Genomic DNA, 16,159 nt, shown 5'->3' with positions numbered 1-16,159 from the left:
CTTGGTCATCAGGAAGAGGCACAAGGAAGCAATGGTCCGTGTTTTCTGATCAAGCACATCCGAAGGCACATTAGTATACCTGATGCAAGCATGCAGCGTTCAAGCCCGTATTCAGTTCGTCCGGCTCGTCAGCCAGTTCGAGCCTTTCGGTGAGGATCCCGGTTGCCGCACCGGCATAGCAAGACAAACAAGCGCGGAGCCTCGATGCTGCTCTCCGCATTCCCACCCGGGAAGTGCTCCGGTCAGTGTCCCTCTCAAACAAGCTCGCCTTTGTTTGAAGGTCTCCAGGGTGGCTCCACATGCAACTTGTCGAAACCTCGAATCAAGCTCCGAGTGGACGGACCCCATCCTCTGAGCAGGGATCCCCGTTTGACTTGGCACCCGGCATCCAGGGGCAGGGGTGCACCATCAACAAACCCCTGACCATCTGTAACCTCCTGAACAAGCGGCGGAGGATGTCCACACCACCCAATCTCCACAGCCGTTATGCTTGAAGATCGTCCCTGGCGTCCAGGCGGATCCTCCATGGGTCTCGAGGCTCATGCGTCTCTTCTCAGTTAAATAGCAGCCGGTCTGCTTCGTCCCTCCAGGCATTGTTCTTGTCATCATCCGTTGTCCTTTTTTTGTCTTGTTTTCCCTTCCGTCGCATCTCTCTTTTCTCTCCGGGTTTGAAGGTCCGTCTTCTTGAAGATCACCTTCAACACCCTTTTCGTTTCTTTCCATCCTTCCTTTTTGCTAGCCTCATCGATCTCCTTTGCCCGGCTCCCGTCCCCGGACCTTGGACTCATTCTCTCCTTTCACTAGGCTTGCCTGGTCTGTTCTTCTACACTCTTATAGTCACGCCTTATATCTTACTTCCTTCCTGTATCTATTTCACTTGCAGCAATGGCTGGCCGGCTGCTTCTCTGCTTCACCGCTGCCCTCGCCGCCCTCGGCGTGTCGGCCCACCCGGCGTCCATCGATGCCAGGGCCAAGGAGGATGGTTTCTACCTTGGCGTTCCCGTCAGCAACCCGGGCATCAAGAACGCCATCCCCCACCGCTACATTGTTGTGTACAACAACACCTTCGACGACGAGACCGTCGAGGCCCACGAAGCGGCCGTCATCAAGACCATCTCCAAGCGCAACCTTAGCAAGCGTAGCCCCCTGACGGGCAGGGCGCTGTCAACGCGTGTCCAGACCTTCAAGATCAGCGGCTGGCGCGCCATGGCCTTGGAGGCCGATGACCTCCTCATCAATGAAATTCACGCGGCCAAGGAAGTCAGCTATATCGAGCAGGACCAGTACATCACCATCGCCGCGAGGAGGTCCCAGGGCCGGGCCACCACGGGCCTGGCGCGCCTCAGCAGGGCCTCGGCTCGCTCCACCGTGGCGAGCGGTGTGTACACCTTCGACGACTCGGCTGGCGAGGGTATTACCGTCTACGTTGTCGACACTGGCGTCCAGATCACCCACGAGCAGTTCGAGGGCCGCGCCAGCTGGGGCGGCAACTTCATTGACGACGTTGTATGTTGATCTTGATATGGATGCGATATTGGGAAATTGATTACTAATGTGCTGTGCAACAGGACCAAGATGAGCAAGGCCACGGCACCCACGTGGCTGGTACCGTGGCTGGCAAGACTTTCGGCGTCGCTAAGAAAGCCGAGATTGTCGCTGTCAAGGTGCTCGGCGCCGACGGCGGCGGCTCGACCACCAGCGTTATCGCCGGCATGGATTTCGGTATGATTCCCGGCTCTCCCTGCAAAGAGCTGCGTCGCTAACACGTCTCCAAGTTGCCCGCAACGTTAGTGCTCGCGGCATCCGCGGCAAGGCCGTTATGAACATGTCTCTTGGCGGCGGCTTCAGCAACGCTATCAACTCGGCCGTGAACCGGGTCGAGCAGGCTGGCATCGTCCCCATCGTGGCGGCTGGTAACGAGTCGGAAGACACGAGCGGCACCTCCCCCGGCTCCGCCGAGCGCGCTATCACCGTTGGCGCCATCGACCAGCGGAACGACCGCATCGCCTCTTTCTCCAACTTTGGTCCCGTCGTCGACATCTTCGCCCCCGGTGTGAACGTGACCAGCGCCTTCATCGGCTCGAACACGGCGACCAAGGGCCTGAGCGGCACCAGCATGGCCTCTCCTCACGTGGCCGGCCTCGCCGCCTACCTCATGGCCCTCGAGGGTCTTGATAACGCCGAGGCCGTTTCCAACCGCCTCAAGCAGCTTGCGCGGCAGACTGGTGCTCGGGTCAGGGGTGGCCCCAGGAACACGACGACCCTCATTGCCAACAACGGCTTCCGGATCGATCTGGAGTAATGACTGGGGGAAAATGGTGATGATGTAATCGGAACATACAGGACACTAAAGCGTTGGGACCCTCCAACGGGGCGCTTATGGGCAGCGGGGCGCTGTATATACCAGCATTTTAACGTTCTTGGATAGAGATGATGCATGTGAGCTGGGCGCATGTGTGATCTGTACATACCAAAAGCCCACACACGCAAGGCAACATTTGGACATTTGGGTTATCTATGGACAACATGATCTTTTTTTTTCCCATTGGGATACGGAGCAACGAGCGTTCAAACGTTTGTCTTCTGTGGCCTCGCATGTGTGTGTGCTTTGAAAGACAAGACCCAAATCAGTGAGCAGCGTCTACACCGGACAGGGCGGAGGATGTGTCCGCCAAGGGGTCGACCCTGAGGCGTTAGGCCCCGCGATTTGCCGGCCTCGGGTGTTTGGGAATCTCGCCGTGCTTTCAAGCGCCGTTTCAGACTGGTGCGACGCCTCCCCTCCCTTGCTTGCGCCTGTCGGCGCAGCCATCCGATCTCCCGGACGCTGCATCCAATCCAAGGCATCGCGCACTCCGTCCTTGGCTTTTTTATTTTTGAGGCAGACCGTCGCACACCTCGCGTCCCCGCGTCTCTCTTGGGCGTCAATGCCAGGTGTTTGCAGGTTGCAGGTTGCTATGGATGTGTCCGCCATCCCGATGTCGTCGCAACAACCTATCTGCGCTGCGCCGCACGGCCGCGCAGAAGCGACCCGGGAAGCCAAGCCCATACCGATCCACGGCTACAGCGTATCATGACCAATACGTCACGTTACTTTTTTGGGGGCGGAGCGGTTTCGCTCTTTCGACCCCGTCTTTCAGGTTTCTGCGACAGGCGGCCGGATTGTCCGAGAGGGGGGCAGCGCAGGTCAAACCCCAAAACAGCATCTTCCATCTACTATTCATCATCCGTCCATCCATTCATGGAACCCAAGAGCACGGTCCACTGATCGGCGGGGAAACCATCGATCAACATTGCCTGGGACGCAGCACAACTAGTGCGAATGATCCGTTGCTTGGTACTGTGTCCAATGGGCATGTTCTGGAAGCTCAGGAACCTGTCAAGAGTTCCAGCGGGCCCAAGGGGGATGGTCGGCGGCGGGCAGGCCATCGATGGATTGGCCCAGCACGCAGCGCGAATAGTGCGAATAAGATTGCCGTGTCCTACTGTGAAACTGGCCTTCTTCGCCGAACCCGACGTTGTGGTTCCTTATAGGTACACGTATGCATACAAGGGGCAAGGTAAGCGCCACACTATCCGACCCAGCGTCTAACGAGCCTTGTATGCACGGAAGCTGGGGCTGACGTCAGTGGGAATGCCCAGACATCAGGTCTCTCGCCTCCCTAACTCACACCGCACCTAGGCATCTTACAGTGGCGGTCGGTGACCGGATCTTGGTCGCATGTTGGGTCATGTCCCGAGGTTAGACTTTGGTCGTGGCGGGCAAGCCCTGTACGACGTAGGTAGGTCGCCAGGGATGCTGGCACTTCCGCCGACCAATACCCGAATGGAAGCTGTCTAGGTATGCACATGACAACCGCCGGCCTCCGCTAGGACACACAGCATGGGCGCTCAGAAGGAAGGCGAAGGTGCAGTATCTCAAGCCCGTCAAACAAATGGGAGACCGGTCCTGAGCGCCGCAGGATGCGGGGACCGATGGGGCAACCCAGGGACAGGGCCTCTTCACACAGCGCTGGTATGCGCCATCGAGTATCCAGCTACAAGCTCAAGCCCAGGACATTTCGCACTAGTACACAGGCCGGTCGCGCGCGGCACCCCCTCAACGAACAGCTGGTTCCCAATCAACCCTCTTGTTTTCGTTTCTTAAACAAGGAAATGTTTGCAATCCACCGCCGGCAGGCTGTCCCGTCAAGAGGGGCTAGCCCTGCCGAAAGCGTGCCCGGATTCCAGGCTACTTGCCAATGGGGTTCACTATCAGCACATCCTCGGCACAACCACAGCCATTGAAACCCAGACCTTCCCCGAGGGGTCGGTAGGGCGACCAGATTGCAATTTGACATCCGTGCTGGATCCTCGTGAAGAGTGGGAGGGGAAGGGGAAGGCCACCGGACTCGTCGGTCCAGACGTCGCGTCGTCAACAGAAAGACACCCAGATGAATACACCGCGGCGCAGACAACACCACCGGACCAATGGAACCAAGCAAGCGTGTATTATGTCGGTATTAGATGCTTCGATGCTCATGGGGCAAAATTGTCCCCGGATGGAGTATCGTCATGCCCTCCCATCGTTCGTGCCGTAGTCGTGCGTCAGTGTGTACATGCTCGAGATATCGGAAGGGGTATGTGTCATTAGAGTAAGTAGAAAAACGTTGGAAGAAAAAAGAGCCATGAACCCAAGATTTTCGTCGACTCAACCTGCGCCGTTAGTCCTCGCCGGAAGGTGGCTCACAGCTCGTCGCGGCCCGGCACGTCGGCGATTGACCCAGGAGGCTTGATGTTGCCTCCCAGCGCGCCGAGTCCGGTCACCATCTTGTCCATGTTTGCACCCATAAGCCAGGCGAGTCCAATCTGTACGGTTCGGTTCCAGTCAGTCAAAACACGCTCGCAAGAGAATCGAAGGGGGAAAAAAAAGGGTGAGAGCCCGGATAAAAAAGCCTGCGGCCCCACTGTGGGAACCAGGGGGGGTGTGGGGGGGAAGGGGGGAAACCGGGCTTCGGAAAAACAACAAAGGCCGGGAAACTCACCATCGTAGCTCCAAGCAGAAGCATAACCGCCACGCAAGACACGACGAGGACAACCGCGTCCATCGTGTCCATCCCGGGCTGCTCGCCCGGGTGCCGCCTACCGGCCGCGATCTTCTGGGGATCTTGGGTAGGGAAGATGGACTCGATGAATTGCTCGATCTAGCGACGATGGTTAGCACGGTTCGCTCCGGAATTCGGAAGCAGGGAGGAAAGAGCACGTACCTTGCCGCATTGCGCGCTGATGGCCAGGTAGTTGGGATCGCGCGGGTCGTTCTTCTTGTGTATCCTCCTGGCGTACCTGCGGAACACGTCGCAGAGGACGCGCAGGTTCTGGGTCGACTCGGTCATGAGCTGGCAGGCATCGCCCTTGGTGATCTTGATGTTGCGCTCGAAGATGGCCGGGTTGCGGAAGACGAGTTCCAGGGTGGCAATGGCCATGGCCTGCGGGATGGCGACGAAGTTGAAGACGCTCTGGTCGCGGACGCCGGCCATGTAGAAGATGCACTCCTCAACGTGCTTGAGGGCGTTGAGGACCATGTGGGAGCTGCACTGCAGCGCCCTCTCGCGGTTCTCGGGCGCAAACAGGTCGTCCCACTTGTCAAAGTACAGGCTCCAGATCTCCTTGGGCCAGAAGCGGCGCCCGTCGAGCCAGTCCTCGTGCACGTCGCGGATGATGTTTGTCTTTTGCAGGAACTGGCCCATGCTCTCGGTCAGCTCCATGCGGTCGAGCAGCTTCGGGTTGGCCAGGTCGCTGGCGACGAACAGGCGGGTCAGGCCCTCGCCCACCAGGCCGGCCACGTAGTGGCAGTACAGCTCGTAGTCGGCGATGGTGTTGACGCCGTTGGCATTGTGCTCGGCGTTGAGGGCGTAGTCCGCCATGCCGTTGCCCATCTTGACGGTGATGTCCTTGATGATCTCGTAGTAGGGCTTCTTGACCTTCTTGAGCTCCGTGATGACGACGTCAAAGTGCACCAGCAGGTCGCGGTCCTTTTCGTTGGGGCCGTTGCCGTTGAACGTCCACCCGTCCTTCTCCATCAGCTCGTGGAAGCCCCGGAGAAGCGGCTCCTTCTCCTTGATGTCGATGGTCATGTCATCCTCGATCGTGTCCAGGCCGCGCAGCACCAGGTAGAAGAGGCAGATGGGCATCAGCAGCTCCGGGTTGAGCTCCTGGATGACGGCGGCGAACGACCGCGAGGTGAGGTTGAGGTAGTGGAAGCATGCCTTTTCGGTCGGGGTCTCCTTGGACGGGTCGCGCTTATGGACTGGCTCGTGCCACACCTTCCTGAAGCACCGAGTCAGTAAAAGGGGGTGAAAAGGGGGGTTCGCTGTCGAGCGGTTTCAAAGGGCCGTAACGCACCATTGGATGATGGCCCGAAGCTGGTTCGGATGGAAGAGGAAGTATATGGCTTGCTGGGCGAGGCCCATCTTGTCCGGCAGGTGATCGGTGGACGAGAGAGACGATGGCGATCCGGCCGACGGTTTGGCGAAGAAGAACGGCCCAAAGGAGGAGCGGCAGTCGGTGAAGCAGTTGGGGATCCGTCCGCTTTCGGTCGGGCGTTGCGTTCGGAGAAGCTAGCGGTCGGGTCCGGGCCGAAGATGGGCTTTCTCGCCGATGAAGGTCGGGATCTGGAAAGGAGGAATGCGCTCTGCTCGAGACGCAACAGTCGCGGCTTGAAGGGGGGAGCTGCAGACGGGACGTGCTTGGAGAGAAAGGGACACCCAAGATCCACAGGAAATTGTTGATCTGCATCAGCATGAAGAAGAAGAATCGCGGCCCTGGTTCCTGGCCCGTCCACAACGGGTTTAGCGCAAGATCCGCTGGTCCTTTCTTGGGGGTCTAGAGACAGCCGTGATTGGTCAATTACGTCTTGGCCAGAGCTCAAAAACCCCACCGCTTTTTGACCACGTCTTCCGCGCTGTTTGTCACACAGGCCTTATCAGGCCGTTTCGCCAACTTCCACGGCTGTTCATCCGGTTGACGGTGGACGGTGGACGGTGGACGGCAAGGTCAGGTATCACGACGTCCATCTGTGCCGAACAGACCAGAGGCGATGGATATGTAAGGGGCATCGGATTTGCGATGCTGCAGGTCCGTCGGCGGACACAAAAAAGCTGCACCTTGCCAACCTGGAATCGGCTTGGCTCTGCCAGACGCTCGCAAAACCAGGTACGGCTGAGCCCAAAAGATAGTTAACGTTATCCACATGGCCTCTCGTCTCGTCTCCCCAACTTTTGCCCCCCCCCAGGAACCCAACCTTTCAGCCTGGCCTGCCTGCCAACAACGCCGCCAGGGGCACTCCCTCCCGGGACCGGGTCATGTCAAGCTTGTTGCTGTCAGCTCCTCTGCGCTGTCTAACCGAGACATTCTTCACGAGCCCATCTATCCGAGACAGTGGACGGCCATGCCTTGAACTGCAACGAGGTTTCACCCTTGGGTACCCCGCGTTCATCGTCTCTGTAAATCCACGCCAGCCCAAGTCCCGCCCGCGTCCCGCAGGCCCGACCGCGGCATTCCGATCTGGGAACCACGGAGCCCGGCAGCGCCGTTACATCCGAACGACGCCAAAATGGGCAATCGACATGTGTCTAGTACCCTACCGCGTGAACCTCCCCCCCCCCCCCCCCCCCCTGGTTATGCCGTAGCCATCGCGGACGACGGAGCGCCGTTCGGCCCGGTCTCGTTGTTACCACGGTAGCTCTACTTGTATGTGAAGCCGCAGATTCGTACTTCAGATCCCCGTGCGTGGCATCCTGATCCGGCAATTCAAGCCGGTGACCTTACTCAGCGACTCTCTCTCCCTCTCCTCTTGAGTTCTTTGGGCATCAGACCACCTTGTTTGGGGGGAGGGTTTGGCTCTCGGGTCCTGGAACGAGCGCTCGGGAGACGAATTGTTTTCTGCTTTTGAATCCTCAGGGGCCGCACACCGTCGCGACGGTTTTAGCAGCGCTTTCCCTTCTTCATCACTCACTCTCTCTATCTCTCTCACTCCCCGCCGAACCCATGACGGGAGCCAGCACGAGCGGCACGAACGGTGCCGGCCATGTCGCGAGCCACCGCTTCCTGATCTGGGGCGGCGACGGCTGGGTGGCCGGCCACCTCAAGACGCTGCTGGAGGGGCAAGGAAAAGAGGTCTTCACGACGACGATCCGGATGGAGAACCGCGAGTCCGTGCTGGCTGAGCTGGACCGGATCCGGCCGACGCACGTCTTGAACGCGGCCGGCTGCACCGGGCGCCCCAACGTCGACTGGTGCGAGGACAACAAGGAGACCACCATCCGGTCCAACGTGGTCGGCACGCTGAACCTGGCCGACTGCTGCTTCCTGAGAGGAATCCACTGCACCGTGTTTGCGACGGGGTGCATCTACCAGTACGACGAGGCGCACCCGATCGGCGGGCCGGGCTTTCGGGAGACGGACCCGGCCAACTTTGCCGGCAGCTTTTACTCCATGACCAAGGCCCATGTGGAAGAGGTAAGCAAGCCGCCAACCAAAGCCAACAACCAAGCAACCTCTGCTTATTGAGGGGGTTGGTTGCCGGCCGTCTGGCTGACCGTACCGCCCTGCCCTCGCCTAGATCCTCAAACACTACGCCAACTGCCTCATCCTCCGCCTGCGCATGCCCGTGTCGGACGACCTGCACCCGCGCAGCTTCGTGACCAAGATCACGCGGTACGAGCGCGTGGTGGACGTGCCCAACAGCAACACGGTGCTGGCGGACCTGCTGCCGGGCGCCGTGCTGCTGGCCGAGCACGGCGAGACGGGCGTCTACAACTTCACCAACCCGGGCGCCATCTCGCACAACGAGGTGCTGGCCCTGTTCCGCGACATTGTGAGGCCCGGGTTCATGTGGAGCAACTTTAGCCTCGAGGAGCAGGCCAAGGTGCTCAAGGCCGGGAGGAGCAACTGCAAGCTGGACACGACCAAGCTGGTCGACAAGCTTCGCGAGTATGGGTACGAGGTGCCCGAAGTCCACGAGGCGTACCGCAGGTGTTTTGAGCGTATGAAGGCGGCTGGGATTCAATAATGACGAATGCTGCTGTGTGGCTGAGCGTCGGCGCTGAGGGTGAGAAGCGGAGATGAGGTGACGGGGATGTCTCAGGATTATTTTATTATATTTTTTGGGAAGGGGGGGGGGAGAGGATGGTTCCATGCTTGGCTGTCTTTCTGTTGTATTTCGCTGTCGTTGCGCTTGCAGTTCCCGTAAAAGTACCTCCTACGGTATCAGGTACCTACGCAGTATGTGGATTGCCCGACCGGGCTTTGATTTTCCATTCTTGGAACAAGAAAGGTGAAACAGGTAACCACCATCCACTGTACATGTAAGTACAACAAGACAACTTCCAGGTTGTGTGCCTTGTGTGACGTGGGTGTGGCCAGGTTCTTCAGGTGAAAGAATAGGAAGGTACTGCGTCGTTAGCATGTGCCAGGGCCAGGACGGTAAACATACGCAGTACATACGCAGCACCCTCCATACCCCTACCCCGCTAATTCGCCGACAGCCCCACCAAGCGCTGATTTCCCAGGCCCGGCTCCCCAGGTCTTTGACACCTGATGGAGTCAAAGGTATCGTACGTAATTTTGGGTTTTTTGGGTTCTACCACCTCGTCTCCCGCTGGAAACCGTCAGGTTGCTTGGTCCATCGTTGCCGATCCTGCCGCTTGAAGGGCCCTTGTTTGCGAGGAACCGTTGGCCTCTCTCTCTCTCTCTACGCTTCGCTAAGAACCGCTTCCCCACCGCTTCTGCCCGCCCCTCCCGGTCTTTGCTCTCTCCCGCGCGCATTCGTCTCCCGACGTTCCTCTGGACTTGCATACCTCGACTCCTCGGACGCGCTCGCCGTCGCATCGCATCGTCGCTCCACACCCATAGCCGCCATGGTGGCCGACACCGCGTACTACGACATCCTCGGCGTCAAGCCGGACGCGACCGAGCTCGAGATCAAGAAGGCCTATCGCAAGCTCGCCATCATCCACCACCCGGGTACGTGAGAAAGAGCCTGTCTCGCTGCCGATGGCGTCCCCGAGGCGAACGGCCCCTCCTCTTTTTTTTCCGGGTCCGAAACTGACCGACCGGCTCTGCGCATATCAGACAAGAACCCCAACGACCCCACCGCGCACGCCAAGTTCCAGGAGATCGGCGAGGCCTACCAGGTGCTGTCGGATGAGGACCTGCGCAAGGCCTACGACAAGTATGGCAAGGAGTCCGCACGGCCCTCGGAGGGCTTCGTCGACCCGGCCGAGTTCTTCACGAGCATCTTTGGCGGCGAGGCGTTCAAGGACTGGATCGGCGAGATCAGCCTCATGAAAGACCTGACGGCAACCATGGACATAACGATGACCGAGGAAGAAGAGCAGGAAGCAGAGGCGGCGGCGGCGGCGGCGGCGGCGGCGGAAGCGTCGGCGCAGAACAAGGACGGCGAGTTCCCGGGCACCGAGGAGGCCATCAAGGAGAGCCTCAAGACGGGCCAGACCGAGGCGTCGTCGTCGAGCGAAAAGAAGCCCGTCCCGACCGTCGTGGTCGAAGACGGTGTCTCCGAAGCCGCGCCGCCGCCGCCGCCGCCGCCGCCGCAGTCCAAGTCGCCCAGCCCGTCCGGCGCGGCCACGCCCACCGGCGGCCGTCGCACGCAGATCCCGCTTCGGCCGGCTCTGCCGGCGGCGCCCTCCGACGAGGTGCAGGCCCAGGAAGAGGCCAGGATATCCCAGGACTCGAAGCGCAAGGACAAGAAGGCCAAGGGCGGGCTCACCAAGGAGCAGCGCGACAAGCTGGCCGAGCTGGAGAAGGAGCGGGCCAAGGTGCGGGAGGAGCGCGTCGGCATGCTCACGGCCAAGCTGCTGGATCGCATCTCGCTGTGGACCGAGACCGACAAGGGCAAGGACGTGACGGCGGCGTTTCAAGAAAAGATCCGGCTCGAGGTGGAGGAGCTCAAGATGGAGTCCTTTGGCATCGACATCCTGCACGCCATCGGCCAGACGTACGTGAGCAAGGCCACGGCTCTGATCCGCGGCCAAAAGTTCTTTGGCATGGGCGGCTTCTTTAGCCGCATGAAGGACAAGGGCATGCTGGTCAAGGACACGTGGAACACCATCAGCAGCGCCATCGACGCGCAGCACACGCTCGAGGAGATGGCGCGCCTGGAGCAGCAGGGCGGCGAGGACTGGACCGAGGAGAAGAAGATGGAGTACGAGCGCCGCGCCACGGGCAAGATATTGACGGCCGCCTGGCGCGGCAGCAAGTTTGAGATCCAGAGCGTCCTGCGCGACGTCTGCGACAACGTCCTCAACGACAAGAAGGTGCCCCTGAGCAAGCGGCTGGAGCGCGCCGAGGCGTTGCTTCTTATCGGCCAGATTTGCGCCAGCGTAGGTTCTTCCCTCTCTCTCTCTCTCTCTCTCTCTTCCCTAAAGCAGTCAGCCGGTTGGCGGGTTGGCGAGTCAGTTTGCTAACAAAAACACCCTTCCCCCTTCTCCCAACAGGCCAAGCGCAGCCCCGAAGAAGAGGGCGACTACATGGCCTTCGAGCAGCTCGTCGCCGAGGCCGCCATGAAGAAGGAGAAGGATTCCAAGAAGAAGGGCAAGGATAAGAAGACAGACCCCGCCACCGCCGCTGCCGAGGCGGTCGCCAACGACGCGCCCAACGTGCCCAAGGCGTAGTAGAGGCCCCGGGGGCCGGTCGGGGTTGGTTGCGTCCGTGTATGCTTTGGATCCATGGGTATCTAGGCAAGAAGCCGCCGGCAGGTAATGTTGTTGCTTGGAAGGGGGAGGGGTTGGGGGGGAGAGCTGGTTTAGAAGGCATTCTTGATGGATCGGTGGTGGTATGTGGTGCTGGCGGTGCCGGCGGTGCTGGCGATGGTTTTGCTTGGATGAAGGCATTTGGGATCCCCCGAAAGGAAGGGAGGAGCAAAGAGGGGGCGAAGGAGAGAGAGGGCTGATTCCCTCAGGCGCACTGCACATCCATCCTGCTCTATATATGTCGGGCCGTCTCCGATCACGGGTGGCTTTTGTTTCGATTCCGCTCCTCGCTTTAATTTTTTTTCTTTCTTCTCGCAGTACTTAATATTCACGCATAGAGCCCGCCCCGTGTTTATCTATCAAGGAATGGTGCCGATGTCTTGCAAGGCCTAAACTATCACTCTATCCTCAAGTTGGGTCCTAAACGTTCTTTGATATCTCTACTAGGTAACCAACATGTTCCTCTAGATGCCCGAGTCGGGTCGGTCGGTCTCGGGAAGAATGTTGTCTCGTCTTGAAGGGTATCAAATTCTGCTATTTCCGAAACAACCCAGATACGAAGGACGCAATGCAAGCCAAAAACCAACCGAACCCCCAATCCAGTGCGAAAACAACAACAAAAAAAAAGACTAGGGAAAAAAAACGCTGCCCTTTTTGACTCTGTGTACCGTCGCCAGCCCGTACGCCTTCCTATGGTTCGATGCCTGGGTATATGTTTGGTCCAACAAACAGGCAAAATCTGCTGGCTCGGGTGGACAGCCGTGGGGTGGGGGGGATATGTCTAACCCGCAAAGTTTCAAAGACGAAAAGAAAAAAAAATAAAAGAGGAGAGAGAGAGAGAGAGAGAGAGAGAATATAGAAAAAAAAGTACCCCGATACCAGAAACGACAGACCGGAAACGGGATCCGAAGCCAATATGCCTCAAGGGGTCGTCGTGCTCAACGCAGAGCTCTCTAGACTCGCAAAGCCACCCTCAAGCCTGCCCGGCCAACTCTGGATGTCTTGTCACCGGACAAAAGATACCGAGCGCGTGCGGCCATGTGCTCGCGAGAACCTTTGCGAGTCGAGGTGAGGGCTCAGCAGGCTTCGGTGGCGAGCTCGATCCCGCTGTCCCGATCCTGAGCATCCTTCCCCCACGTGGCGGGGGGGATGCTCGCCGCGTCGGTGTCGGCATCCGTGGCGTCGCCGTCGCCGTCGCCGCCTCCTTCCCCGTCGGCATCCGCATCTTCCACGAGGGCGTCCCTCCCGAACGCGTCGATGGCGTAGATGGTCTCGTCCTCCTCCTCCTCGAGCCCCGTGTCCTCCGTCTCGTCGCCCTCGGCCGCGCGCTGCCGCCTCTCCACCTCCTCCGGCGCCAGCACCCTGCCGCCGAGCGACACGTCGCTCACGCGCACCTTGTACGACAGGGCGCGCCTCCCCTCCTTGATCAGCTCCTCGGTCCATCCCAAACACCGCTTCAGGCTCTGGTTCATGCGCTGGCTGTCGCGGAGCAGCTGCTGGTGCTTGGAGAGGTCGACCTGCAGCCGCTTTTCGTCTCGACGGCGCTTCTCCACGCGCAGCTCCGACGAGCCGGCGGCCGCGGGCTTCGCACCTCCCTCGGCCGCGGCGCCAGGATCGGCGGGGTGGTCTCCCCCCGAGGCCTCGGAGCCGGACAGGTCGTCGTCGTCATCGTGGTCGTGGTCGTGGTCGTGGTGGTCGAGATCGTCGTCCAGGTCCTGCTCCTGATCCGTCTCAACGTTCTCGTTGTCGATCCCGCCCTCCTCCTCGCTGAGGTCGTCCAGGCTTGTGCCTTCCCGGGCGGGGCCGCCTCCGTCGACGGTCGAGTCGGACGGGACCCGGTGGCCGCTGCTGCCGACGGAGCCGACGCTCAGACGCCCGGCGCGGGAGAGGCGCTGGTACCGCCGGAGCTCGGCGGTTTGTTTTCGGAGCTGCCGCTCGAGGGTGCGGTTGATGGCTTCGAGGCTTGCGTTGGTGATCTCGAGGTCTTGGACCTTGCGCTCGCGTCTTGCGTTCGCCACGAGGTCTGCCTCGGGGTTGTCTTGCGGCGTCTTGGCTGCGGACTCGTGGTGGGAATCGGAGTGGGAGTCGGAGTGGGAGTCGGAGGGGGAGTCGGAGTGGCCCTCGTCCGCTTCTGCGGCGAAATCCTCGGCGGCCTGAAGGAGAGACGCAAACCCGGCCGAGGCCGAGGTGTTGGCGAGGATCGGGGCGTGGCGTGGCGGGTTGGAGGGAGACGTGTTGCCGGAGGAGAAGGACGAGCCTTGCCCAGAGAGGCGCCTCGTGGCCGCCGGGAGATCGATGGCGGTGGCGCTCTTGGTCCGGGAGTGCGTCCTGGGGCGGGTCGGATAGTCGGCGCTCGCTCTCCCCTGCAGGTTTGCCACCGAGATGGGGGAGCGCGGGGAGACGGCGGCCGAGGAGCCACCTTTGACTGCGCCAAAAGGGAGCTTGTTGGGCGAGGCGGACCTCGGCGTGTTCGCCTGGCGGGATGGCGGCGCCTTGGATACCACCGAGGCCGACGACTTGGGCGTGGGCCCGATCTTGGGCGCGGGCTGAAGCTCCGGAGTGCCGTTCGCGTAGACGAACTTGCTCTCCTGGGAAGCAGCAGGGGAAGGCGAGGCCATCGGGGGAGAGAAGGGCCTCGGGGCCGCGTGGTGCCGGTCCGGCACCGTGTCGCCGTTGGCGTAGAAAAAGGCCGACTTTGCCTGATGGAGCGAAGGCGGCCTCGAGCCGGCGGGCTGCGAAGGCGGCCTCGAGCCGGCGGGCTGCGATGCCGGTTTCTGAGCCGCGGAAGCGTAGAAGAACTTGGCGTCGCGGTCTTGCCGCGAGGGGCCACCGACCTCGGAGGCCGGGCTCAGCGTCACGACGGGTCTCCTCGCGTCGTCCGGCCCCGGTGCTCCGACGCTCGACCTCGTCTCCCACGGATCCGGGCGCTCTGGGAGGGGCGTGCCCGTTGGGGTGCTGCTGGCGCTGTCGACGCGGCTCTGCCTCGTGCTCGATCGCGGCGTGACGTTGCTGCCGAGGAAGGCCGCGACGGGCGACATCAGCTCGTCTCGGCCGCCGTGAACGCCCAGGGCGGATGCCTCGGCGGAGCGACGCTGCAGCGGCGAAGCGAGCGCCGGGGCGTTCTGCGAGGCGGCCGGCGTTCTCGGGGCGAGCTTCGGGGTTACCGGTGGCTTGTTGTTGGCAACACGCGCGACGGCCGCCTGCCGCGGCGCGGCGGGGCCGGGGCGCTCATAGGAAGGCATCCTGGCCGCGGTCAAGTTCAGCGGTTTCGGGGCAGATGATCGTGGCTTCACAACATGCAGCGTGGCCGGGGCATTTTGTTCGCGGAGCCGCAGCGGGTTGCGAGACGCGTGGGGGGTCGTGGTCGAGGCCGCGACGGTCGGGTGGACGACGTCGGCGGTGGTGGTGATATGGGCGGTTCTCGTGCCTCCGGCGGTGGTGCTCGTCGTTAACACCCCGGCAGAAGGCTTCCGCTTTAGGCCTTTGGACGCCGACAGGAGCGAATGATCTGCGGTGCTGGAGGGTTGGCTTGGCGAGGGGCGTTTCGGGGCAGATGCAGCAGCGGCCTTGGTGGGCTGTGTTGTTGATGTTGATGCTGAAAGCGGCGGCATGGCGGTGGATTGGGGATGGGGGGGGCGGGAAACGGGGAAAATCCAAGGACGCCCCGACTTTCCGCGTGGGCGATGGTGAGTGGCCGGGCTCGGCCGGTAATTGGTACCATGCAAACGCCAACGGATGGCGGCAGACGACGCCGGATGGCGGATCAATAATAACTACGCAGCGATGCTCTTGCGCGGCAAAGCCTCCGCCAAAGGTTGCCCCAGAGACGCAGCAAGCTGCTTGAATCGGGACCTGGCAAAAGAGACAGAGAGGAAGGGGGGTGGGTACGCAGTATGTTGTTTGGATTGTCTGATATGAGTCGAGTCGGTGTCGAGGCCCAATGCCCCGGGACCAGCGGCATGGATTCAGGGCCAGGATATGACGGACGAAACAACTCACCGCTCGCTGCACGGCGGATCAATGACAGCCATGAACCCCAGTTTGGTTTTGTTTCCCAGGCGGCCCCCCCTCCCCTCCACGCGCCAAAAAGGGCTCGACCCCACCACGGCTGGGCCCATTCCGGCCAGGTCCGGCAGGCCACACCCATTCGAGGTTTCAGCAGCCAGCGTCGCTGCGTGACAAGTCCCCCTGGTCCTGGGGCTGCTGCCACCCTGCCTCTCACCCCAGAATCGAAATGAACCGGCCAAGAAGCGCAATCTCGTCATGGCACCAAATTTGCCTTTTTTTTTCGCCCCGTCTTGCTGATTGAGCTCCTTTCGTTTGGCAATCCCGTTGGCGTTAGCATCAGGTAGTGATATGCCATTCACTAACCACTAGGAACAAATTGACGAGTTGGATGGGTTGTCCCTTCAGGC

The 16,159-nt window shown here is 60.9% G+C and overlaps 5 protein-coding genes across 5 annotated transcripts; 3 read left to right on the top strand and 2 right to left on the bottom strand.

The window, feature by feature from the left end:
• Positions 1-885: 885 nt before the first annotated feature.
• On the top strand, positions 886-2,302 carry VTJ83DRAFT_3052 (uncharacterized protein; the record flags this gene model as incomplete). The annotated part of the gene is made up of 3 exons (XM_071009391.1): positions 886-1,506; positions 1,569-1,722; positions 1,776-2,302. 3 exons carry the CDS (start codon positions 886-888, stop codon positions 2,300-2,302), a joined length of 1,302 nt encoding a protein of 433 aa, XP_070866933.1.
• Positions 2,303-4,722: 2,420 nt separating this feature from the next.
• Positions 4,723-6,446, bottom strand: VTJ83DRAFT_3051 (uncharacterized protein; the record flags this gene model as incomplete). Its single annotated transcript, XM_071009390.1, has 4 exons — positions 4,723-4,845; positions 5,022-5,180; positions 5,244-6,303; positions 6,379-6,446. 4 exons carry the CDS (start codon positions 6,444-6,446, stop codon positions 4,723-4,725), a joined length of 1,410 nt encoding a protein of 469 aa, XP_070866932.1.
• Positions 6,447-8,022: 1,576 nt separating this feature from the next.
• VTJ83DRAFT_3050 (uncharacterized protein) lies at positions 8,023-9,046 on the top strand (the record flags this gene model as incomplete). Its single annotated transcript, XM_071009389.1, has 2 exons — positions 8,023-8,493; positions 8,597-9,046. 2 exons carry the CDS (start codon positions 8,023-8,025, stop codon positions 9,044-9,046), a joined length of 921 nt encoding a protein of 306 aa, XP_070866931.1.
• An 847-nt stretch (positions 9,047-9,893) lies between these two features.
• On the top strand, positions 9,894-11,666 carry VTJ83DRAFT_3049 (uncharacterized protein; the record flags this gene model as incomplete). The annotated part of the gene is made up of 3 exons (XM_071009387.1): positions 9,894-9,999; positions 10,108-11,375; positions 11,490-11,666. The coding sequence occupies 3 exons, from the start codon at positions 9,894-9,896 to the stop codon at positions 11,664-11,666; spliced, it is 1,551 nt and encodes a 516-aa protein (XP_070866930.1).
• Positions 11,667-12,820: 1,154 nt separating this feature from the next.
• VTJ83DRAFT_3048 (uncharacterized protein) lies at positions 12,821-15,355 on the bottom strand (the record flags this gene model as incomplete). The annotated part of the gene is made up of 1 exon (XM_071009386.1): positions 12,821-15,355. One exon carries the CDS (start codon positions 15,353-15,355, stop codon positions 12,821-12,823), a length of 2,535 nt encoding a protein of 844 aa, XP_070866929.1.
• Between the last annotated feature and the right edge of the window lie 804 nt (positions 15,356-16,159).

This window comes from Remersonia thermophila, chromosome 3, assembly GCF_042764415.1.
Source record: "Remersonia thermophila strain ATCC 22073 chromosome 3, whole genome shotgun sequence".
NCBI classification, from domain to species: domain Eukaryota; kingdom Fungi; phylum Ascomycota; class Sordariomycetes; order Sordariales; family Chaetomiaceae; genus Remersonia; species Remersonia thermophila.
This window is presented reverse-complemented; position numbering and strand designations above follow the sequence as displayed.